General features: G+C 40.0%; 1 protein-coding gene across 1 annotated transcript; it reads left to right on the top strand.

Moving 5' to 3' along the window:
- Positions 1-1,764: 1,764 nt before the first annotated feature.
- SLC35D2 (solute carrier family 35 member D2) lies at positions 1,765-22,891 on the top strand (the record flags this gene model as incomplete). Its single annotated transcript, XM_082013553.1, has 12 exons — positions 1,765-1,904; positions 4,256-4,289; positions 5,900-5,986; positions 8,801-8,868; positions 10,934-11,005; positions 12,886-12,954; positions 13,998-14,100; positions 15,497-15,589; positions 19,374-19,441; positions 20,204-20,282; positions 22,107-22,189; positions 22,789-22,891. The coding sequence occupies 12 exons, from the start codon at positions 1,765-1,767 to the stop codon at positions 22,889-22,891; spliced, it is 999 nt and encodes a 332-aa protein (XP_081869679.1).
- Positions 22,892-26,672: the final 3,781 nt, after the last annotated feature.

The raw sequence follows: 26,672 nt of genomic DNA, 5'->3' as shown, positions 1-26,672 counted from the left end.
ATTAAAGATCAGGAAATTCAGATGGGAAGGGCAGCCACTTTCCCTCTCGCTTAATAGGGAGAAATCATTTGATATAGACTGACCGTATGTCAGATGCGTACAGCTGTTCCAGAAAATTAGTGTGATTTTACACCAGAAGCTGCAACTGTTGGATTGTGTTCTCTTAGAATTGGTAACTTGTGGTTGAAAATTTCACTAACCCAGTTGGTTTAAATTGTGTATTGATGCACTTGAGAGTAATTGAATAATTAAGGAAAACAACAATTTCATTGAATGTAAATAGTTTTGCACCAGTGATACGGTTTAACTGTTGCTTTCAGCTCCTCAACTTAGCTGACATCAGGCTCATTTGTTTCTTTAAGTCTTTTAGTCTTAAAAATATGAAACACTGTAGTTATGCTAGGCTGCTTAGCCTATGTAAAACTGGTAATTTGTGTGTGTAGGTTTGGTGTTTCTACAGCAAGTTACATGCTTTTGACTCTTCAGTTGGCTGCATGCAAACAGTCTGATCCCAGAATGAGCCCTGAGCATAAATTTGTTGTACTTCTGCCTTGTAACTCAGAATTGCTCCTGAGTATTTCACAGGGCACAAGACTCTGTAATTACCAGTCAGTTGCAGACTGCAATCATAACTTCATTAGGATTGGTTTGATATTTTAAACCTTTTTTTTTCCAGTCAGCTGTAATGCTTCAGGCAACTTGCAGAGTATTCCTTCAAGTATGACAAGTAGATGGAGTTCTACTTGGCTGTAGACAAAATTCAGACAGCTTGAAGCAGTTTTGTCATGACAAGTTTGGGGTTAAGTACCAGGTAAAAAAAATACTGAGATGTTCAAGAATGCTTTTTGTTTTATTAAGTGATTACATACAAGAAATCTTCAAGTGCTCATTGCTTTGAAAGAGTTAAGTTGTAGTTTGGCATGACTTAACAGGAGAAGAGGGGATGTGCTGTCATTGTAATAGACGCTTTGAATAAAAACTTGGTTTACTTTTCAAGCCTAGTGTGTGTTGTTTGGAAATTGTTAAATACTTGGGCTTTTCCTCGTTTCTGTAATCCTGTCAGCCTGACTTGTCACGGAGCATGAAGGTGTTTATTTTCCCTGTCTGTTGAAATTTGACACGTTAACCACCCAAAGCTATTTTTTTAGAGCTTTTCTTACAATATGACAAACTTGTGAGATTTCGAGGCCCAGTGTGCTGCAGCGGCCCTCGTCCCGGCGCCATGCTGGGCTGCAGCCCCGGGCCGGGTGTCTGCCTTGGGGTGCTTTGCCCCTCTCCCTGCCCCTGCGGGCGAATGCTCAGAGGTGCTGAACCCCGTTCCCGTGAGGCCGGTTTGGTGCCGGATGGGGGCAGAGGGTACCAGAGAACGGCGGGAGCTGCCCTGCTGGCCTGCCGTCCCGCGAGGGCGGCGGCGGCATGTCGCGCTGGATTTTTACCCCGCCTGACCGTGCTTCTCGGCCGAGCCCCGGAAAGCCGCGCTGGCGGTGGGTTAGCGCGGTCGGAGATCTGCGGCTGCCGGGTATCGGGACGGGCGGCAGCGCCCTGGCCCCCGCGGCGCGGCTGCGGGAGCGCCGCCGGTCCAGGCTCGGCACAGCGGCCCGCCCCGCCAGGGGGAGCCCTGCGGCCGCCACCGGCCCTCACTGCTCGGGGCCGAGGCGGGCCGGGCCGGGCCGGGCCGGGGAGGAGGGGCGGCGGCCCGGCCGGCTGCGCTTGTTACAGCCCGCGGTGGGGACCTGCCCGCCGCCGCCGCTGCTCCTCGCCGCCATGAGCGCCGGGCAGGCCGCGGAGGAGGCAGCGGGCGCCGTCGCGCCCTCGGCGCTGCCTAGGGTGCTCTCAGCCCTTTTCTACGGGACGTGCTCCTTCCTTATCGTGCTGGTCAACAAGGCCTTGCTCAGCGCCTACAGGTGAGGGTCGACGGCGCGGGCCGGGCCGCAGGCCGCGGCAGAGCGGGCGGCGGGGCCTGTCCCGGCTCTGTCGCGGGGCGGCCATCCCGCGGGCTGGCGGCGGCGCCGCTTCTCTCCCGGCGACGGCAGGCTGCACCTCGGTCCCCGAGCGGAGCGGGGCCCCACCGCACCGCCGGCCGGGCGGGTGCTTTCATTACCGTTAGGATAACCGGGGGGTGTTCGTGCAGCTCCAGTCCCGGGGCGATCAGCTGGCACAGGGGCACCGGCGCTTTAGCACCCGAGATGTCGGGGAGTGTGCTGAGGCTCCAGTCGGTGTCTTCCAATTTCAAGGGCCGCTTATGCCCAGTATGTACCACTTCTGCAACACCGCCCGACGGCAGGGTCATGCTTGAGAAGTACGCCAGCCATTTCCTCAAAGACCTTGTTGTTATTGCCAGCCTCGAGGCTGGCGTTTCGCTGGTTGCACTGGCTCTGACCCTTTTCGCTGAACTGTTCCTGCCAAAACAGCCATGCTCCTTTCCTGCGAGCACCCTTCTTTTCTGAGGTAGCCGAAGACAAAAAGTGAACCTCAGAAAATGTCTTAATCATAAAAACACTGAGGAACTACGTCTTTGACTTGGTGGGGCATCCCATATGGAATTGTCCTGTAGCTGTGATCTTCTCACTATTAATATTCCTTACTTAAGAGGTTTGCTCTGGTTTTGCTGTATTTATCTCATTATGAACTAAAAACAGAAAAGGAAAAAAAACCACAAAACTAAAGGAAAAAAGTTAAAAGGCAAAAGTTCCTGTTATTTTATAATGTTCAGTGCTATTTGAACACGTAACAGTGGTATATAACATCTCCAAGAAATGATACGAGGCAAGTTGAGATTTTGTCTTATAGTGATTTTCATCGTACAATCTGCAGCTGCCTGTAAGTCCCTCAAATTCATCTCGCCCATCCAATCAAGGACAGCAATACCCATCAGTAAGCCTAAATTTTGTATAAAAACCTTACAGCTTTGCTGGGAATGTTTAGGGCTCTGCAAATCAAGAACATACGGAGAAATCTGTGTAGTAAAGATGAGTGAAGTCTCCATCTTTATATGGTGTAGCTATAAGTACAAACTAAACCACAGTTTAGGTGTCACATGATTATAAATGTAAATCCTGTTTCTTCTTCCCCACCCTCTCCAATACCTCTGATTTCTGGAATATCTTTGACTACTGGCTGCTCTTCACCCTTTATCAATGTTATGCCACCAATGTCCTTGTGGCCTTCCTGCTGCGGTTCAGAGTGTTTCTTTTGCTAATACTGTGTTACCATCCCAGTGGTGCTCGTTTGAGGTGTACGTTTCTCAGCACACCAAGTAGTTCCTGGTGGGTTCCATGATAAATGGCCACAACCTCAAGGAGCCTTGATAATGGAAAATTACAAAGCTTGTGGTGAACGTGGACCCTCTTGAGGCATTTGTTAGTGCAGATGTGCACAGAGAATGAAAACGGGTTTATTTAGATTCCCTGGATGCAGGTTTGTGTGTCACCATCCCTGATAGTGCAGTCCAGCAAAATACTGCATGGCCCTTGGGAGGCAGAAGGGCTGTCAGGTTCAGGGAGCTCCTTGACACCTAGGGCTTTTTGACAGAGAGGCTCCAGACACTACTGGTTATGACATAAAGCAGCTATTCATCATAACTAACTTCTTTGCTTGTATTTCAGTATATATACAGAGAATTATAAGTTACTGCCACATCTTTATTGGTTTCAATGTGATGTAGATTTAGGGGAAAAAATGGAGAGGCTTGGACTCTTGAGGTGTCCTGCTAAAGTTTCTGCTTACTTAACATTCAAGTATCCATGCTTTAAGCTAAAGCTAACTGCAGAATATGATAGGGAATTTAGCTGGTTTAGCAGACTGTACATGTTTCTACAAGATTTACCTAGGTACTTTATTTTCATAAAAATGTATTGCTAGTGTGTTTGGACTGTGGAGATAAGCTTCCAAGTTAGGACAAGTTCAAGAGATTTAACTTACTATACCATCTCAAGATGTATAGTGTATATGTGAAGCCACTCAAAAAATTATGCATCGTTAGAATTCTGCCAGTGTGTTACCTTCACTTACAAATATCTCCGAAACAATTAGCAATTTAGAATTGATCAGCTGTACGTATGTTACATTATTGATGCAGCTTGTGTTTTGCTGTAGAAATAAAATACTAGGACTCCAATAAATGTAGCAGTTCCTGAGCTCTTCTGAAAGACAGGCCAGTCATCCACATGTCCAGTTTTGACTTTGGTCCTAAATTTAAACTCTTCTTTCCCTTCCCTCCCCGCCTCAGTATTAAATATCTGTTTATGCTTTTCAGCTTTCCATCACCAATGTTTCTTGGAATTGGACAGGTATGTTCACAAGTAAAGCATACTAAATGTACTCATTATTTGGTAAGTTAAACTAATGTTAGCATAGAGATACTACATTTTGGGGGCGGGAAATCTCTGTTATACTGCACTGCTCATCTTCATTTTCTGTAAGGAAAAGTGATTTGTTTTAGTGAGATCAAGGAAGTTTCAGCTTGAATCAAAAATCTTGCCTGGGAAGTGTCACGTAAAGGACTTGAAATGCCATTTTTTTCCGCTTGTATAGTACAGTAATTAGAGATCTGGCCTTCAAAACTGTCAGGATTTGTTCTAGCAAATGCTTCCTGTGAGGATCCTTGAGCATTTGTGGATTATATGCAGAGATATTCCCCCTATTTGTATACAAACAGTGTATTTCCTCATAAATCTCTCCCCACTTTCCCAGCAGTTTTCCAGTAGGACTACTACACAATTTTGGTTCTTTGTTGCCTTATGTGCATGTGGGCCATTTGCAGGACTGAAGCAGAAGTATGTTTTTTGGGGTTTTTTTGCTGTTAGTAGGCGTCATAGTAAAACCAAAGTTCATATGTTTGTGTGTGTGGTCCATAAATAAGAACATGTGACTCCACAAAGGGATGTCTGGGAAAGATGGAGCCTTGAAGCAAGTGTTGTTTAGCCAAATACATTTAAAAGAGAGGATTTACTTTCTGCCAAGGTTACAAGCTAAGGTGTAGTGAGGAAGAAGTGAAAACAGGGGACTGCAAGGCTGACATCTCTGCTGTTTGGTGCCAAAGAGAGTAAAATATCTTGTAAAGTCCTTACTGTGCAAGATGCGGAGAGAGAGTTTCACACATCCTGACTGCTCAAGGAACCACACATCATGTTTCAATGGAAGCCAAGGACTAGAAAATGTGGCAATAATTCATGTTAAGGACAATGATACAGCTTTGTTTCTTTGCAGAACCTAAGACTGAATGGCATTTCCATTTTTTGTTGACTGATTCTTCCAAGATTTCCTTGAACACTTTGTAAAGTACATATAATATGGTGTAATGCTTTAGTCTGCAGAACATGACTCCACCCCATCCTTTAGATAGTCAATTGTTGTATCTTTTATAAGGAAAATGCAAATATTTTTTTTTCCTCCCTGGGGCCATCATTAACTCTTAACGACGTGTGATTGCTCAGATACTGTCCTTCATTCTGTCCGTATCTTTATTATTTCTTCCTCATGTTGTCAACAGATGGATCAATGCACAACCCCCATCTCACATTACCAAAAAAGCTGTAGGAGTGATTCCACAGACTAAGCAATGCTTTGAGTGAAAATGGCATGATTATTCTGGGATTGTGTCCTGTTTTATTTTCTTGGCTCCTTCTCAGCGTGCATTGTTTCACAGAGTGCCACTCATTTTCCTAAGCTAGTAAAGCATATGTCTGTGTTGTACTTTTAAATAAATAGCTGGCAAAATTGATAAGAATAAAGTTATTCCAGTTTGTCAGTTGTATGCTTTCTTGTTCTTTGAAAGAAATTTGTAATACCTAGCATTTGTCAAATGCATATAAAGATTTTGTCTTTGAAGCCCTTCTTTTCATTCATATATTAAAATTTTGCTCTTACATGACCTTCTTGTTTTTTTCTTTTTGTTTAGATGGCAGCCACTATACTTATCTTGTATGTGTCAAAATTAAATAAGATTGTTCACTTCCCTGATTTTGACAAAAGCATACCTGTGAAGGTAAGGATTATGTAGGTCCTGATATTAATAAGAAAATGTTACCTCTTCCAGTGGCAGTTTTTCTTATGCCGGCAAGATAGAAAAGAAGAACGGAAAAAATTTTGCATTTGTTTGTCAAATGTGATTGTTTGTATATCTTTGTTTCATTTAATATTGTATTTGATTATTTTAATTTCACTGCAGTATTCTGGCCTTTTGTTTGCAAAAAAATCTGGTGCCATTTTGTTATGCAGTACATGGGAAAGGGTGCATACAGCTGGACGAACTCCTTCAGATTCCTGAAGTATTTTTCTGGTTGTGTACAGCTCCCTGCAGGATCAACGGGAGATTTAAGAGTGAATTTTGATCACAGCGTGAAGGGAGAGAGGCTGCTTGGAAATTTGAATGCAACATGATAAAACAATAGCAAATCAGTATGTGATAGACCAAAAACCATGACAACAGTTGATTCCAAGTATAAGATTTATGTTCCATAGGAGGGGCTAAAATAATGCCCACTGAAAACACTATAGGTAAGGGCTAGCTGCGTCATACAGACCTTGAATGTGTATGGTCTAAAGAAGCAGGACAGAGAAAATATGAGAAGGTCTTTTATTATCTCAAATTGGAAACTAGGATCTGAAATGACTACAGTAATGATCCTTACAGATTTTTGCATCCAAGTGCAATGTTGCTGGAGCTTTACTTTGATGCATAAGCTTATGTATTTATGTCTTGTTGCAGGGTATTGGTCAGTGTTTGCTGAGAGATGCCGAGAGAGTTAGCTCCCAGCTCTGTTGCAGGGGATATTGTAGCTTTTCAGGCCAGCATCTTCATTGCACAATCTTGTCTTACTATCACTATGAGGTTTACTATGAACATCTCACAACCATTGGTGAATGCTGTTTATTCTTAATGCATGTTGAAATCATTGGCATTTCTGCATGTAAAAATATTGTAGGAATATCTGTAGCATCAATTACAAAATGGACAATCCTTATTTTTCTCAAAATATGAAAGAACAAGGTTTCCCAGTGGGTAGTTTTGAGTTCTGCGTATAATCAGCTTCTTGAGAGCTCAAGAAGTTTCTTCTCTCCACCTCCCCCAGTCCCTCGACTCTCTCTCTCTGCTGTTGCCTTCACTTTAACGTCATTACAAAGGCATTAAAAAATACAGCACCCATTTTCTTTGTGCTAATAGTATCTGTACTTTGGAAGATTTTCCTGGATATGCTGGGAGCTGTCAGCACTGCAGAATCCAGGACTTGGCATACTGCTTGTAGTGCTGGATTTGACTAGTCACAGTGGATTGCTGGATTGCTCATTGTTGATTACTTTAAAAAGCAAAACCACCCTTTGACCAACTCTTTATCCTTTTGCAACTTCTGCTTTCATTGACACTAAGATTATCACTGCTTTCACTCCCAGATTGGTTTATGTCCTCAGTGATTTCAGCAAGAGTTTTAAAGTAGCAAAGTGCTTAGTTTAGTGACGAAGCTTTGGTGCTCTTGACCCTTTCTAAGTAAATGTTTCACTGGTCTCTGATGTTGTGCTGGATGTTGTAATTTTGTCTTTACAACAGACGATTTTCAGAGAAAAGGGAATGTAATGTCAGCTCTGTTTTCATCCTATGAATGAAATAAAACAAATTTTCTAAATAAAAGTCTACAGAAGAGATAATGCATTACAAAATTTTTGCAAACTTATGTTAACAGGTTTAATATTTATTGTTACTTATGCTCCTGTTTACTTTATAGTTTACTTTTACTGTACTTTAACTTAGAAGTTAACTTTCATTAACTATAGTTAACTTTTACTGCACTTTCCTCCTCTTTCCTCTTTGCTGTGAAAAGATGCAGAATTTTCAACATAGATAAAATGCAGCCTACTCTTCTGTATGCTTTTCCAGCACACAATGCTTTGAAAGGGCATAGCCTCCAACACACGCAGTGTCTCCTGAAGCATGTATGGGCACAACAGCAGCAGTTATTACACACGTTAGGATAGAGGAGCTGTTTTGTCTGACTGCCATTTCAGCTCCGCTTGACTGATAGTGAGTGGGGCTACAGGTACATGCCACCTTTGTCCCCACTGATTACTTCGGTTAGTTTTAATCTTCTGCAGCTTTTCTGTAGTGTGAGAATTAACAGCTTTGAGCTGCAGCCGTATATTGTATAGGGATCCCTGACTTCTTGTACATTTTCTTAAGTCTCTGAAGTTCTGTTGTTGTTTCTCCATATTGTGTTAGGGCCCATATGTTTTTCTGTGTGTCAGTCTCATTATGCTAGAAGCTGGAAAAGATAAAGTTTAATTTACCCCTAAATAGTTAGCTTTCCTTTCTAGTGTCTCACATAGCATAATTTGTTGGATAGATCTAAAATGGTGTATCTTCCAGGCATACTAATATACGTGGAGTACCTGGAGAAGCACAGTGTACTTACAGTTTATTTATTCTTTTATTCCACCTGTTATTTTACTTATTTAGCTACTGTTATTAGTATTACTTTTATACCTACAATTCAAATGTTAGAATGGGTATTAATCTGAGGATTATAGTAGTTAAAATAAAACTGATTAACGTACTCTAAATGGAGTCTGACTCTCATTAGAGGTAGATTGCGACTCTTCTGATGAAGTCAGCAAAGCTGTGGTCATGAATCGTCATGTGAACGAGAGCTGCAGATCAGTGTGCAGCATAGTTAGATTTTTTTCTTTAAAAAAAACCCTCTTGTTAAAAATACATCTGATATTATAGTTATCAAATTCTATCAAGTAAAGTTTCTCAGCAGTGCTTCAAAACATAGTAATCTGAGTTGTGCTTTTAATTTTATCACAGTTGTTTCCTCTGCCTCTGATTTATGTTGGAAACCACATAAGTGGATTATCAAGTACCAGCAAACTCAGGTACAGTAAATGGAAGTTATAAGTAGACTGTTTGGATTTTACCCTTTTCTTTTTTGGGGGTAAATAATAAACACTAAAGAGCAGCATTGTGAAGGGACTTAAATGCATATGATGTCTGTCTGTCTAAACCCCTGAAATTATTACAAAATTAGTACAAAATTCTTACCCAAACATTTGATCTGTTTACCAGTTGAATGCTTCTTTTAAGGGGGGCTTAGCCAGGCCTGTACTGACAGAAAGTCACAATACTCTCTGTGAAAATGAAAGTGCTTTCACTTTCCCCTCACACGCAAGCACCCAGCTTTTCCTGGGTGTCCTAACGAGAGAGTTTGAAAGCTGTAAAAAAGACATTTTTGAAGGAGGAAGAATAAGGGAAAGATTTGTACCATGATGTTGGTGCAGGTTATTTAGGAGTCACAAAGAGATGGAAAAACTACTGTGTAGCGGGGTGGTGGTGGTAGTCTGTCCCCGCTGAGCAGCAAAAGCGGATTGCGGGGAGATTGCTGAAGGCCTTGGTGGCTCCAGTATGCCCATAAGCATAGATCCATGAGAATTGCTTCCTTGCTAGGGCTAAAAAAGTGTAAGTTATGTAGAGGACCTGCTGTAATAGATTGAATAACCAAATTTTCTGTGGAAGAGGAGTGCAGAAGCATCACAGCTGCACCAGTATTGGAGGATGTAGTACGACCGTTGCGGTGGTCTCTTGTATGTTATTACAGGCTCCTGAGGATTTGGTAGTGAGCTAAACCAAAACAGAGAATTTTGCAGGTTTTGCATTTCATAACTTTGAGACACATGCTGGGAGAGAAAATTATTACTTTAAACTTGTTTACCTTTTTATTTATAGAATTAATTTTCTCTGACTAGCAGCATTAGACGCCTTGATTCTGCAACTCTTTGTTGTACACATTCAGAAGTTGTTCCACTGAAGTGACTGTTCAGGCAGACATAAGGACTTCAGCTGTACTGGCCCTAGTAGCTCTTCAGCCATTGCATACAGGGAAGTAGTTTCAATCCTGTAAGAGCTTGATTCATGGGTTCTTCTTTCCCATTTCCCTGTCTGTAATTTTTTAAAAAAAGACGTTTAGTAGGTTATTTTAAACATAAGTGCGCTATCTCTTCCCCCTATGGCTGACATACCTCTTTCAGATTTATTATTCATAACTAATTTTTATAACAGAAAAGTAAAAATGGCTGCAGTGTTGCTGCAGTGTTTCATTAACATTTTGTTATATTACGTGACATTTGTTTACATTATGGAATTTTCCACCTTGTCTGGGTTGTCTGTAAGGTGTAGATGATCCTATGCATAACTTCAGAATTTCTGTTGTAATTAAACTCTGTGTTAGGATTTGTATCAATTATAAATGCAGTTGCTAATAGTTTTCTTAAATAGAAGATTAACTGGTCCATATGGCCATGCTGTCAGATTTCCAAAGTGTCAGATGCAAGTGTTTTCTCAAATTAATCAAAAAGGTTTCCATCTGCATTACTTCATGTAGCCCAACAATATGTTGTTCAAAAGTAGCTGTTTGGTAGTTGCAGCTGGTCCCACTTTTCATGCTTCTTGTACTTTCTCTGATTTTTTCTTGTGGATTTATTTTATTTTTTTGAAAGTACAACTTGTTTACTAAGCATGTTTGCTTTGTTATATGTGTTCAGAGACAGGTTTATTGCGTGTCCTCTAAGTTTACAATAGAACTCATTTTTACTTACCCTACCCATGAATTCTACAGAAGTAATTATATCATAGAGGCTGTGCTAGGTAGAAAACAGCTTTTATACTCCATTTCACTGATGCAGAGGAACCTCTTAGAAGGTAGTCAGTTGCATTGTTTTACAAACTGGCAAATCTTGCTATTTTTCAGTTATTTGGTTATCTAATCTGCCTCTACTGTCAGACTTGACAATTTTTTGTATATGCTAAGTGACTGGGAATTTGTTTTGGTTGCTTGTTGCTGAACTTCATCCTCTGTTTAGTAAAATTAGATAAGAATTAGAACATAAAAATGCTGTTAATCTGACAGTATGCTTGGATTTTTTTTTTTTTTTTTTTTTTTGACAGTTTGCCGATGTTTACAGTGCTCAGGAAGTTTACCATTCCACTTACTTTACTGCTGGAAATCATCATACTTGGGTGATCCTTTTTGTTGTTTCATTTAAGATACCTTTATTTTAGATCATATCATATGGATTACTTACGGCATCTCATCAGAATATTGAATGAGTGCTTTTTACTGTAGCTTTTTTTAAAGACAGATATACGGGAACAAAAAAAATCAGCTTGCTCTCATACACAGCTTATTCTTTTGACTGTTGCACAGGAATCAGGTAAGCAGAGCACAACCCAGACACTTTAATGGTTATGATTTGTGTCTCATCTGGAGGCCCCTAAGCTGCAAACTGCTTCAAACAGACAGATCCTTATGTCTCACAACAGTGATGATAGTGTAAGCAGTCTGCTTGTGTACAGTAACTTTCTGGGTCAAGTCTAAAAACACCAGTTTAATGAAGCAAAATGTTATCTACCAGTGTGCTGTTAGATCAGGAAACTCCTTAATTATAGATATCTCCATTATTTTTAATGAGAAATTAAGAAGTGTATGCTACTGCAGCTTGGGATCAATAGTTTCAGTTGTACTGACTTGGAAGAACAGGAATATAAATACATGGTACTCTTTCACCACCATAGTTCTAACCACATGGCTTGTGCTCGGTTCAGGTGAGGTCACAAGGGGAAAAGCAGCTTATGGAAGCTGCGCCCAGGCAACATGAGAGTGGTGGTCAGGGGAAAAGCTTTCCAAAAAGCCCACAAGTAGACCGTCATCTCCTTTTGGCTGAAGCAGCAGTTGATCAATGTGATTCGTATTTCAGGATGCTCTGGTATTCTTTTCTAGGTGTAAGTTCTCATAGGGAAAGCAGAACTTGCAGTATTCTGTTAGCCTGAGGACTCCCGCAAGCAAGGAAGATGTGAGTCAGCGAGGTTGTCATCAGTTCTCAGCTGGACTACAGCAATGTAGTGCAAGCGACAGCCTAGCCTAAGGGGAGCTTAAGAGCAGAATGCTGTATTCATACAGACTGCCACAGTGTATTTCCTCAAGGCTGAAAACAAAAGGACTCACGAAAGTCTGTACTGACTTACTTTAGGATTTCAACAGCAGTCAAGGTTTGGGTTGGTACTGTGGAGAGTCATTGTGATCAAAAGCTAATATATCTAGATACTGCATACAGCTTTGTTGTTGGGATAGTGGTCCACAGCTGTGCTCCTTTGACATTCAGGATTTCTCCAAGAGCTTTGTACATTTTCTTTTGATGGATTTTTTCTCACAGGCCAGCTCAGAGCTGGGGACTAGCATGAGAGAGTGACTAGGGGAATGTCTGCAAGGCACATTGCAGTATGGTGCAAAAATAAGTACTTAAGGCATTTCTAAATAAAGTAGTACAGGTAGAAGAAGCAAAATAGTTTTATGGTCTACTTTTCCCTACTCTGTGGCAGTGGTGATGTAGACATAGTGAAAAATATCATAAGCTTCCATGCTTTCCCCTTCAAGTACAAGGTTTCAGTTTGACTTCAAAATATGTCTCTATTTGAAAAATAGCCCAGATAGTGTGCTGTACAGCATCTCCCCAAGAAAGGTGAGATGAAAAATTACATGAGATGTGTAGTAATTTTCCTTTATTGGATTACTGGAAGACACCAAAATATGTCCACTATGAATACCAATGCACGGTAAATTACAGTTTGTTCCAGCGCTGTTACTTTTAAATCTTTAATCTTTACTTTTAAAATTATCTAGTAGCAGAATGCTTTCAATGCTTTTTCAATCCCTCTTCTTAGGGCCCAGGTCTGACAGCATGGCACATGGTGAATCACATTGTTTCTGTAAGGTTATCAAGACTGTGCCCACCTGTTAAATGTTTTGTAATTACTAATTGCTTTGAAACTTTTCAGGCAGACAGCTGTTTAATCTCGTCTTTAAATAATGAAAACGTGAACTGTCCAATCTTTGTCCACAGGAAACGATACCCACTGAGTATTATAGTCAGCGTATTTGCCATCATTCTTGGGGCTTTCATAGCAGCTGGGTAAGGTTTTAATTTGTTACACGAAGTCATGTTACGAGAGGAGGGACAACAAGAGGATTTTTCCCTTGTTAAGTGCCAAGTAGACAAACCTAAGTTGAGATCAGTGACTGTGGATTAAGTTGATTTGGAAAATCTATTTACTGACATCATTGGGAGGTGCAGGATACAAAGGGAAGAATTTAACTCCAGCTGGAAATATTTGGGTGCTTCTTTCTGTGCCCCCACCAGGTTTTCTGTGTTTGCAGGACTGTAAATGAAACAAAGTAAAACTGCATGAGGGATGTTGCTTTTATTTCATAGTATCAGTGTATTTTAATAATCTTAGAAAAATATATTCCTCTTCTGGATAGAAAGGCTGATTCTTTTGCTTGTCAAATACTGTTTTTAAGTTACGCAATGTCTATTTTTTTAATCACATAGAGCAAGTTCAAGTGTGAGATTAAGTTCAAAAAGCACTCATATACTAGTTTCCTCTGTTTACTTTCTGTTCAAATATTCCTTTACTTAACTGGAAATGTAATGCTATTTTTTGTTTCTTGGCTTTGGTATGTACAAAGGTAAATAATTTCTGTGTGATGTGACTCAGAGCCATGTCCTATTAAATGGATTACCCTATATCTGTGAGGTAACTAGTCAAAACAGAAAGGATGACAATATGTCTGGTCTGACTGTAAAAAACAAGTAGTCAGACACTATTCCCTAGCTACTTTGTGTCTTAAAAGAAATAACTAAGTATACTCAGTAATAATTGGACAAGTTGTCAAGATTGAGACAGATGGAATTTTTCACGGAATGAAAACTGAACATTTCCTGCCACTTCCGCACTGAGTCCCGGGAACTCTGTGATGACTCATTTGTGATGGTCCCATGAGTGGAGAAATGTGAAGTACTGTGACTTATAAAGAAGACTTAAAGTAAAACCTGTGACTTGCTGGAGTTCTCAGGATTTGCGTTTCTCATTTATGATATTTCTGTAGGTAAACAAGGTGATGCAATGCATTGCACACTGTTTGCTTATTTACACTGTAGTATTTCTTTTCCAGATCTGATCTGTCTTTTAATCTGGAGGGCTACACCTTTGTATTGCTAAATGATATCTTCACAGCGGCAAATGGAGTTTACACAAAGCAGAAAATTGATCCAAAGGTATCTGTGGGGTAATTACATTGACTTTAACATTTTGACAATGTGGTAACAGTGGGTTACTTATTATATGACTTATGAACATACAGTTAAGAAGTAATAAATAGTTTCATTTGCTTTCATATTTGAGTTGATACATGCATCCTTAATACAGAACAGCCTGAGAAAAACTTGTTATTAGTATCTCAGGCAAGGCTGAGGTAAACAGTGTATTTTATTTTCTTCCAAGTCTTTTAGGCAGAGTTTGTAGTGGTTTTAAAACATTGCTTTTGGCAAAAAAAAAAAAAAAAAAAAAAAAAAAAAAATCCAAACCAAAAGCAAATTGTTTACCTGTAAACATGAGATATGTATTTATCTAAGGAAGATGACTTTTTGACTTGAAACACACTTTAAGTGAGTTTTATGTAAAATAAACTTGTGGGTAGGTAACAGAGACCTGTCCAGTTCGTGTCAAGAACCGCAACAACGTATATCTTTTTTGGCTATCTACAAACCCAGGTATGCCAAAGAATTAGGTGATACCTTGATACACTATATTTTATGTAAACATTGAGCAGGCTGCTTTTCAAATACAGTACCATGAAAACATAACAAGCCATAGCAAAGAGCAGTCTTGGAGATGCTGGATAGAGCTTTTATCACTGACTTTTGTGATTCAGTCTGTACAGTGGAAATATATATCTTTTCATAATCTCAGGAGTCACATCAAATCCAGACTCTGTATTCTGAGCAGCACTTAACAGCATCACCGTTTTCTGCAAAATAATGGGGTTTCATGTTAAAGTAAGAGATAAGATGGAGAGATTTGATAAGTAGCATGGCTTAATCTGGAGAAAGGGAAGGCTGCTTTTTCATTCCCCTAATCTTCTGCCCTTGTGTTAAGCAAGTTAACCAACAGAATGTAAGGCATCCCCTCAAGTTGCTTGAAGTTACATCAGTTACCAGTGATTACAGATGCACCATCTAGGAGTCAGACTTCATTAATTTTCCCGCTATGCTGGTCCCAGGGAGCTACCCTGCGCTGTGCTTTCATGGTTGGCTTGCACTAGATGGAATGGGTAATCCCTTGACCAGGCAGAGACTTAGGTGGAATCTTAACACAAAGCAATTCTGGCCCAGTGCCTTGGGAAGTTTCTGACTAGCTGGTGTTGTGTAGAAACTGTTCAAGGTATAGCAGAGCAGTAATACTCTGCTGAATATGCAGACAAAGTGACTGCAGTGGAAACTCAGCTCAGTACTAAAAACTGAATCCAACAACTACAAGCTTGTATTTTAAATTGAAATGTATTATGTTTTGTCTATTCATTGACAATAATGTCAGAAGGATTGCCAGAGTAATATTTAGTATTTTGCTCCCAAATGGCTTGTAATTCCAAACACCATGTTTTATTTTTCACAGGAGTTGGGAAAATACGGTGTCCTTTTCTATAATGCTTGTTTCATGGTGGTTCCAACAGTTATTATTAGCTTTTCTACTGGAGACTTTCAGCAGGTAAGGAACAATATTGTGTGTCTCAGGCTGATAATGGTATTTTGTTCATTTTTTTCAGTTGGGGGGTGGCTGGGTGTTTGTGTTTGTTTTTGAAGAGGTAATCCTACCTCTATGTTATCGACTAGTATTTGAAATATGTTTCTTGGACTTGCCCTTCACAAGTACAAACTTGTAATTACTCACTTTAAGGAAAAGCTGAATTTGTGTGATAGCCCTTATATAAATCTTTGTTTAAGAACTTACATAAATCTTTGTTTAAGAACTAATGTATGACTGGGAACTCTTAGCTAGAGCAATTGGTTGGGAATCCAGCTCCACTGTGTCATTTGCCATGTGCTCTAAAATGAGATTGCAAATACCAAAACCAGACAATTTCCAGTCCTTCTCTCATTCTGATGCACAGAACAGATTCCTGTTTAGTCGCAGTCTAGTTTAGTAACATACATTTTACATTCTTATGGAATGGCAACATGATTCTCCATAGCTAATCATAATGGAGTATAATACTGTAGGCAGTATGTCCTGGCATGTAAAGTATCAGACCAGGTTTGTGTTTTTCTGGCTCCCTCACAGACTTGCTGAGTTGCCTTTTTCTGACCAGTAAAATGAGTCTAGACACTCGTATTCCTTTTTGCAAATGTTTGAGATTTGCCACTAAAAATTGTTGCAGAGCTTGGGGGTGTCATAAATCATTCCAGTGTCCTTTGTTGTATGTTGTTGTGCCCTGGACTCACATGATTTTGTCATTGTGTTCTTAGTAGTCTGCTTTAAGTGGAAAAATTGTCATTCCCTGAAAATGATGGATTTAGATCTGCTCTGGGTATGAAATCTCTCCTTGTGACATCGGTCCGGCATGACTTTGTGCCAGTTCAGGAAAATGCAGCTGATGGCCTTCTTGGCAGGCATAGTGGTGGCCAAATTTGTATGGCTGTAAGGTTTCAACTGCTTCCCTAGCAGACAGGGCTGGAGGCATTTTGGGAGAACTGGACAGGGAAGTTTATCTTGTTTCTAGGTTTATTCCATGGGAAAAATAAAAGAGTGTGTTGTGCCCACATGTTGATTTGCCACAAACAATTTAATGCTCAATTACCTGAAAAAAATAAATATCAGAGAAATGCATGGTGCCTATTCTGCATATGCATTGGCTTGGTCTCTTACAGTCCCATTAAATGATGTGGATAACTAGTGTCAATGTGATGCACAGAGATTAAATCACAGAAAAAAGAGAGAAAATGGAAAAATACTGATGAAAAGTCAACAAATCATTGTAGATAACACCTGCATTTAGCAGATTTTCAGGACATAGAAGCTGGCTTGCTTTTACCCTAGCAGAGCTTTTTGCCTTGATCCATCACAGACAATGCACAACATGTATCTTTTGCCAGTCAAAATGTCAGTACCGTGTCTATGTGATAGGGAGATTGTTTCTACTTGTCTAGCTAGTTCTGGAATGGTAGATGCCACATCTTGTAGAGACTACAGTGTGTGAGTGTCCCAGTTATTCACTTCTCCTCTACTAGCTGGCTGATGAGGAGGACAGGAAAGCATGATGCAGTGGAAGACAAAGGAAGCCCCAGAATGCCTCTCTAATACTTCGCAGTTTGTTGTTGCACACCAGCGCAATTCTAGCAGGGCAGAGCTGCCTGATATCCCTCTAATCTACTGCCTCAGGTGGGGGAGGCTCAGCTAGCCACACCTCAGCATGGACTAACAGCCTTTATCCTGTTTCATGGGGACGTGTTCAGCCTTTGCTGAGTTTTCACAGAATCACAGAATCATTAAGGTTGGAAAGGACCTTCAAGATCGTCAAGTCCAACCATTAATCCAGCGCCACCATATTCCCTAAACCATGTCCTGAAGCGCCACATCCACACGTTTTTTGAACACTTCCAGAGATGGCGACTCCACCACCTCCCTGGGCAGCCTGTGCCAATGCTTGACAACCCTCTCGGTGAAGAAATTTTTCCTAATATCCAATCTAAACCTCCCCTGGCGCAACTTGAGGCCATTTCCTCTCATCCTATCGCTGGTTACTTGAGAGAAGAGACCAACACCCACCTCACCACAACCCCCTTTCAGGTAGTTGTAGAGAGCGATAAGGTCTCCCCTCAGCCTCCTCTTCTCCAGACTAAACAACCCCAGTTGTCTCAGCCGCTCCTCATAAGACTTGTGCTCCAGCCCCCTCACTAGTTTTGTTGCCCTTCTCTGGACACGCTCCAGCACCTCCAAGTCCTTCTTCTAGTGAGGGGCCCAGAACTGAACACAGGATTCAAGGTGCGGCCTCACCAGTACCAAGTACAGGGGCACAATCACTTCCCTACTCCTGCTGGCCACACTGCTTCTGATACAGGCCAGGATGCTGTTGGCCTTCTTGGCCACCTGGGTACACTGCTGGCTCGTATTCAGCCGGCTGTCAGCCAGCACCCCCAGGTCCTTTTCTGCCAGGCAGCTCTCCAGCCACTCCTCCTCAAGCCTGTAGCATTGCATGGGGTTGTTGTGACCCAAGTGCAGGACCCTGCACTTGGCCTTATTAAACCTCATACAGTTGACCTTTGCCCATGGATCCAGCCTGTCCAGATCCCTCTGCAGAGCCCTCCCACCCTCCAGCAGATTAATACTCCTTCCCAACTTGGTGTCATCTGCAAACTTACTGAGGGAGCACTCGATCCCCTCATCCAGATCATCAATAAAGATACTAAACAAGACCGGCCCCAGAACTGAGCCCTGGGGAGCACCGCTTGTGACCGGCCGCCAGCCAGATTTAACGCCGTTCACCACAATTCTCTGGGCTTGGCCATCCAGCTGGTTCTTTACCCAGTGAAGAGTAAACCTGTCCAAGCCACAAGCCGCCAGTTTCTCCAGGAGAATGCTGTGGGAGACGGTGTCAAAGGCTTTACTAAAGTCCAGGTAGACAATGTCCACAGCCTTTCCTTCATCCACTAGGCAGGTCACCTGGTGGTAGAAGGAGATCAGGTTGGTCAAGCAGAACCTGCCTTTCATGAACCCATGCTGGCTGGGCCTGATCCCTTGGTTGTCCTGCAGGTGCCCTGTGAGCACTCTCAAGACAAACCGCTCCATGATCTTCCCCGGTTTTGTGCTGATACAGGTGACTTTAAACTAATCAGATTAAAATTAGGCATATCTGGGAGTTACTAGAGATAGAAAAAAATCTGTGACATGTTTCTTAATGACTGTTGTGTGGCGCTGTGTATTTGTTTGCTGCATGTCTCTAAGGAACAGACTTTAAAGTGATGATTTAGCCTTTTCATTGATCTTCATTGATGAGAGACCTTAGTAATGCTTATTTAATCTAATTTTGAGCTCAAAAATGCAGGCTTGGACCTTGAAAGCTGTTCATGAATGAATCTATGGTATGAAATATATTTCAAGGAGGTTATATATTTTCTTTTTCTCTTAGTCTCATATCAACTCTATTATTATGTAATATTAACCACAGTGTTAGTATCTGTATCAATAAATATAAAAACAAATTCTCTGTATTGTATTTATATTCATTGCTTGTAGTGTGCATTTTTATATCTGGACTGCTATACATGTTAAAAGAATGTGTCTAGGTATCATGGGTGCTGTCATCTTGTTGCATCTGGAGTTAAATGCATCAAAGTGTTTCCTGTAGTAGTATAAATGTTTTGTAATTATATGAATCAAATATATTTTGTGATTTTGCACATTTTCATATTAGCTACATTTTATATGTGTGTACAGTTGATTGCATAGCACATAGTTCTCACTTTTTTTTTTTTTTTTTTTTTTTTTGTAATAGGCAACACATTTCCAGCAGTGGACAAATTTTTTATTTGTCTTTCAGTTTATTCTTTCCTGCTTGTTGGGGTAAGGACACAGGGTAATCAAGTAAGATGTTTTAATGACAATGTTTCAATTTGCAAATCTCAAATGTAAGGCTTAATAATAAGGTGTGTTAAAATTCAAAGAAACTATAGTTTTCACCCACGTTTCGGTTTTGTCTTTTAATTATTACTAATAGTGTAAATAACTGTTCCAGTACTAGCTGTGTTGACCTCACAGTACAGTAGTCAACAACATGACACTGAGCTTTTTACTTTCGGTACTTGGTGTCTCTCTGCTGGCTCTCTCTTCTGATTATCTGACTTCTTCTTTGCAGTCAGTGGAATGTAAGTCCTTTAGTAGAGGAACTATGTCAGTGCATTTGTTCTTTAAAGTACCCAGAAAAATATGGGAGACTCAAAAGTAATGAAACAATGCTTTGTTCCTGTTGGAACTGCAGAGTCAAAGGAAGAATAGAAAAATGAGTTGGATCCTGTTCTGTTCTTTTCACCAACCCAGGGGTCAAACTAACTTCAGCTACTGACATTTAAAAAAGCACAGAGAATAAGGATGGCTGCTGCAGCTCAAGCAGCACAATTTAATGTGTATTTTGAGTACACTCAAATATATGTGCACATCATTAACTTAAAATACAGATCCACAGAATCATTTTTTAGGGTTTGGAACAGGTGGAATTGAAGATCCCAAGAAAATACTGATCCAAAAATGTTGAACATTTCAAAGTGTTGCTAAACTTCTCAGCTTCCTGGGAGGAACTTACAAAATTTTCTGCTTTACTTTATTTAGGTTTCTCTTGATGTATTCCACTGTCCTATGCAGTCATTACAATTCTGCGCTCACAACAACAGTAGTTGGTGCCATCAAGGTGAGTTATGGAGCAGAAGAGAGAGATGAGAATGCTCAAATAGACAGGGAAGAGCATTGACTCAGCAGTGATCCTGATTATGCTTTAGCTGGAAACTCAAACAGAGGGCTAATACTGAGACACAGCTTGTGCCAAAAAGGTCATATCACACAGTGACCTTGTTTTCTTCCATTGGACCTCAGGTATACTCTAGAAAGTAATGTGAGTATTGATTTATTTTTATTTTTCCTATAAGAGAAACTTTAACCACTTTAATTAAAAGATATTTATTTAATCACATTTCATCAGGTACTGTCACCTGCTTCTGTTCTTTATCAGGTTACTGTGAGTTAGTCAAGGTGGCCTGGTGCAAATCCGTTGCAAACTGATACAGGCTAACCCACTTTCACTTTGGGCTGAACCAATTTCTGTTGCAGCTAATACATAAGGCATTCACAGGTACAGAGTAATGGCTAAGCTGTAGTGTGGAGTGTATTGCTTTATGGTTGACTGCTTTGGCTTCTGTGTGAGAACTTGTATTCTACCTGAACGGACGAATTCATTTTGGTTTCTATAAATTCTGATCAGTTTGGTCAACACCAAAACATGCATGTCTTAAAGACTCAACTTGGTGTCCTTACAGTTTGTTTTCTCTAACCCAGTTTCATTTAAAACCAGTGCAACTTCCTTTGTGTTGATGAGGCCAGCATGTCTGAGCTGTGAACATCACTGACTGCCCAAGCACCTTTTTGTGGGCCAGTTTGGTGAGGAGCACGGAGCTGTAAGCTGGAAGAGTTTTAGCAAAAGATAAAACTTGTGCAGCTGCGGACCAGACAACTATCAGAATCCAAACTAGCTTAGGCACAGGAATTAAAGTCATCAAGGTACTCCGTTGCATGGGTGACTAAGGAAAACGGTACCTCCAGGATAGCAAAATCTATAAAAGGAAGATGGTACTTCTCTTTCTGTGGTTATTTTTTCTGAAAGCTCGCAAGATTAATCTAGTACTTTTCATTCTGTGGCCCTGAAAGCGTTCTTATAAATTTTACATGTCTGCATTGAACCATTAATACAGAACAACACTGTTGCTATTTTGTGAGCCATAACAGTCTTTGAGACATTTTCAACAGCTTTCAAGTTGAGAAGCACTTTATGATGCAGTAGTCCCCAGTAGAAACTGGTAGAAATGTCATTGTCCAGGCTGGCTGCTAAAACATGTGAAACCAACAAAGTGTTGGTAAAATGATCACACAGGTCTGTAGCTTTCCTTCTGTCTATGGGGGACAGTTTTCCCAAAACTTGATGGGGGTGGGGTGAGAGGTAGAATCTGTGACTTTAAACTGTGCCTGCCTTGAACTTGAGCCAAATGCACATTTACTTGGCAAAGTAAGGGGGTAACCCTTTTAAAGCAATAATAAAGAGCCTTTATTGTAACATTAAAGCATACATTTTGTGCTTGAGAACCCAAAACCTGCTTTTACGAAATGGGATTTGAAAGGAGCTTTCCAAAGCTTAGAGAAGTACGTTTTCAGAAGATGGCCATAGCTCCATTTTGCCTAATATCAAGTAGCTGATTTTTTTTTTATTTTCTTCCCTTTTTTCCTCCAGAAAGTCACTCTTAGTGCATTGTGTGCATTTAGAAAACATACTGATTGTATTATTTTATTTTGCTGTTACATTACCCATAAGGCAGACATCCCGTAAAACTAATTTAAACACTCATTTTAGCGTGGTCAGCAACAGAGTATAGCTATTTCTGTAGAAAAGTAAATTAATTTATACAATTTATATTCTTTGAGATAAAAACTGACTTCAACAAATTGCATGGCTTTTGTTTCCTTTCAGAATATATCCATCGCTTACATCGGAATGTTGATTGGTGGAGATTACGTATTCTCCATTTTAAACTTTATAGGGCTAAATATTTGGTGAGTGGAACTTGAATAGCCTTTATTTGTTAAAGCTGAAAATTTCTCAGTGAGATGTAGTTTTATGTTTTCATTTCGCCCACTTAGATGATGCAGTTTTGAAACTACTGGCCTGAGGATGTAAAGTTCATTACAGTTAGTTATGTCTTTTCATGTCTGTTTTCAGATCCTGAATCTTACTGGGGTAAAATCTTAACTATGGAAACATGCCTGCAGTTTTACTATGTGGGATTGAGTTCACTCTTTTATGAGCAGCAGTTCTGAGCTGCGAGGCTTCCAAGTAAAAGCCAAGTGGTGTGGGAAGTGAGGACACTGACTGAATGAGTTGTACCCATTGAATATGAGTTATAACTTGTGTGTAGTTACATTTTGTGCGTGGATGAAGTGTTACATCTGTTTGTATGAATCTGTTGGAGCAACTGATAATGGACCTTTGTCTCCTCAGGGCTAGTTTCTCAGATGGCTTACATAGCTCTAAGGCACTTCTAGTGTATGTAGCTGACATTCTTGAATCCCTTGAAAGGAAAAGTACATACCTATAAAATGGTATATACAATAGCAGGTATCTCCAAGACCTCTGTTCATTCTCTTTTCTTTAGTATGGCAGGAGGACTGAGATACTCGTTTTTAACCTTAAGAGGAAACAGCAAGACTGCAGAACCTGGGGATGAAGAGAATTCACTTCCTGAGTCAAAGAGTTAGCCAAAATGCTGGCCTTGAAAGAGGCTGAAGATACAGCTTTGTTCAGCATTGTGGAGAACAAATAAGTATATGCTGGAACATATTTGGAACAAGGAAAAAAAAATCTACCTCGATCGCCACAGATGTGCACACAGTTCATTGGTGCACACCATGTTTTTTACGTGTGGACAAGTTTAATTTTGGCTGTTTCTACACCACTAATTTGTAGCTAATTTATAGGAAGGAATGCCATGAGCAAAGCTCAAGTTGTAAATTTCTTCATTTTCCTGTACTTCGGTGCTATTTGTACTCCAGGAGATCTGTGAGTACTGCCAGTAGTCTCTGAGGCAAAACTCCCTGTAAAGATCATGAGGCTTGATTCACCATTGCCTTATGCCATATGCAGTCTCTGATATCAGTGAAGAGATGAAAGATTCTAGTGATTCAGAATGATTTCACATACACATGTGCTCTGGTGTAAGTGATGTAGAACATATAGGGCAAAGAGGAGACATTCCCCCAGATTGTTCCCTGTGTAAGTGTTGACTGAAGAATTCAGGATACAGCCTAGTGTGTTCAGTATACATTATGTAGATATTCTGTCTCAGTCTTTTCCTCATCGTTGATAAGGTCATGGTGTTCTGCTGCAATTGTCACTCTTGCTATAAGTGAACTTCGTAACTTTGCTGCAGGATCAAGGAGAGAAGGCAATTGAGAACGGATTTTTTAATATTTTAAAGTATTTTATGTGTGTGAGCCAGTACCAAATAGGTGGTTACAAGAGACAACAGAAGTAAATCTGTTTTTGTTTAGGTACATTCATCTTTTTATATCACAGTCCACTCTGATGTTTTGTCTATAACTACCTTTAAATGCTGCAGAGAAGTGATGCTACTGTGTACAAACTACAAAAGGGGAAACTGATTGATATATGGAAGACTAATTTGTGTTTAAATGAGGAGAAAGGATCAGTGTCCTTTTGTGTCTTATATATGCAGAGACAGCTTATTTGGTACTAGGTTATCCTTGAAATTCAGAGCAAGGAATCATAACAAGCACAGGTGGTTGCTACAGTGGGAAAGGCTGGTCCAGTGGTTAAAAAAAAAAGGTCCAGAATGTGGTGGTCTGGGTTATCATCTGGGTCAGTAATGGCACTGCTCTGTACCTTTCTTTCTTTCTCTGGAAATACAGTTGATAATGCTTACCTGTGTCTCTGAGGATATAGCATTAATCTTTGCAAACACGGCAGAAGCATTGCAGTGCTGGAAGACAGCAGAGTAATTAAATTGAAGTTCTCGATTCCCTGCAAGCATGAGCCAAGAATTTTTAAAATAATCAAATCAAAAGAATGCTTTGGAAGACCTTGACCTGGGACCAGGGTGGTCTGATGACTTGTTAGATCTCCTTTGAATTAAAATACAACTAAATCTGAAAAACATTATTCTGTGTGTAACATGTGAATGACCAGATGGGATTAGATCGAAGAAACATGTGAGTAGCTCACACCAGAAGCTTCAGGGGAATGACTGGGCTGCCCACTGCCTGCATCGATTTGAATGGCAAGAGAAGCAGTGACTGCGGATCCTAAAAGTGGAATTTAAGGGCATAGTTGAAGTGGAAACAGAAGTCTGAGCTATCCAGTTTTTCACAGCTGGCTAAGAGATGTGACTTTCATTTTCTACCTGTTGAAGAGCCGGGGAGGGAAGGAGTTGCTGCGCATATTTTAGAGACATCTTCCATTTTTAAAATTTCCTTCATACTTAAAAAGCCTTCGGTATTTTTGAGTGTATTCTTTTATAGGACTCCTCTTTTTCCAGATCATCTCTACCTCCAGAATCCTAATTATTGAACATCAACTCTCTGCAGTGGGACAAGGCATTGGAAGGTTTTTATTAATTGTGAAAGAATTATGAGAGCCGTTTGATTGCAATACTGATGGACACAATGGCATCTGCTCAATAAGATGTAGTTCCCACAAAGGAACAGCTACTGTGTACATTTAATTAATGAATATTTTGCTGTACCTTTTATAAATAAAAAAGATATGGATTACAGTTCTAACAAGCTTTTTGTTTTTTGTGTGGATGGACATGTAAAATGCTTTCAAGCACACATGCATAGCACAAATATTTGCTTGCTATATGATCAGCTGCTACAGTGTACTTGAAGCAGTTTCATTAGTTCATTCTGTACCATAGTGGAACGGTTTTTATTTAATTCATTGTTCATGTCATGTTTTTGAAGTGCTTCAGACTTAGACTTCTCACCTAAAATACAGACCTGATTCTCACAGTCTTTATGATAGTATTACTCAGAATCATTTAAGAAATAAATTTAGGAATAACAAAAAGTAGGTGCTATCTAGAAGAACTTGCAAGTGCTTGCATCCCTTCACAAAGCAAGTAAGCTTCAGTCACTTAGTATTTGCCTCTGTATCTGCGGAGACAATGTTGATTCCATTAAATTTTCTGGTTGAAACTCTGGGCATATGGTCTCAGTGAGGCATAACTATCATGTTAGAATTTAGGCAATTGCAGAAATGGCTATTTAATTCAGAACCTCAGTAATTGTGGCTTTCAGTTAACAAGGTAGTAATTTAATACTGATTTCTCTTGGGATACATCTGTAAATAGTCCTAATCTTTCTTTTCTACAGATTACGTATTAGTTTAATCAAATATTAAAACAGTTATAAAACTGATTTACTTACTTGCTGTGTGAAGCTTCATTTTCTTTTGGAAAAACAGTAAAAATAGTTAGAGAAAACATTAGTCTTAAGAATACGTATTTAAAAGAGTTAATAAGTGGGCTAGTTAAGAAATGCTGGATTGACTTCTGAAAGTCACACGCCCTCACAGAAGTGTTGTGGGATTACATGCTGATGGCTACAAAACTTGATTTTCAGAAGTCGGTCCAATATTTTTAAAACTTTTCAAGTTCTACAGGTGGCAAGGTGTATTTACAAGGGAACATACAAAGAAAATCAGTAACTGGACTGGAAAGGAATATTGTAGTGTACATTGACCTTTTCATACACTGAATTTTATAGGGAATGCTTTTAGCAGTGGACTAGCTGTAATGGGGCAAGATTAAGAGAGAAAAAGTACAGTAGTCATCCAAAGGAGCTTTCTACCTATGCAATGTGTAAAGTGCTTGCAGTGATTCCTGTGAAAGTCAGAGAAGCAATACCTCAGGAAAAAATCTTAGACTAGGCTGGATGACCAATTCTTCACATTCATAAGAATTTATTATTTTTCCTCTTGACCTGATTTACAAATATTAGGCCCATGAAGTACTGTAAACGTATCTCAGACTTGTTACCAGCCTCTGGAAAAGAAAATAGCAAGGGAGCATGGGCAGAGCTGGAAGCACAGAAGAGAAGACTGGCAGCTATGGAAGTTTGTGTTTTGGCTCCAACATGAAATAGAATTTTTTTTTTTTCATATAAAAGAGGTATTCAGCATCCTTGTTGCATATGAAAAATACAGTGAAACTTGTTCAAATTTAACATATTCCTTGAATAGTGAGTGATTATTTGGGGAATTTGTGATTGTAAATATTTTTGGAAATGTAGTATGCAGACCTTCTTTTATTTGACTGGCCTTACTTACAGGGTAAAACGAGGTGAAATTTTAAGAGAGCTTATCTGTGAGAAACTGGGTTGTTGTTAAGATGGTGATGATTCTTATGTCTTCTTGTTACAGGTAAGTTAGTGTTACATTTCTTGTGATTCAGACATATTTACTCTAATGCATCTGCATATTGTGGTTTTCTGGCTGAAGCTGTCAGTAATGTGACACTTG

This window comes from Phaethon aethereus (genome assembly GCF_964289735.1).
Source record: "Phaethon aethereus genome assembly, chromosome: Z".
Classification (NCBI taxonomy): Eukaryota; Metazoa; Chordata; class Aves; order Phaethontiformes; family Phaethontidae; genus Phaethon; species Phaethon aethereus.
Note: the sequence above shows the minus strand (reverse complement) of the source record. Positions and strands in the feature narration are given on the sequence as shown.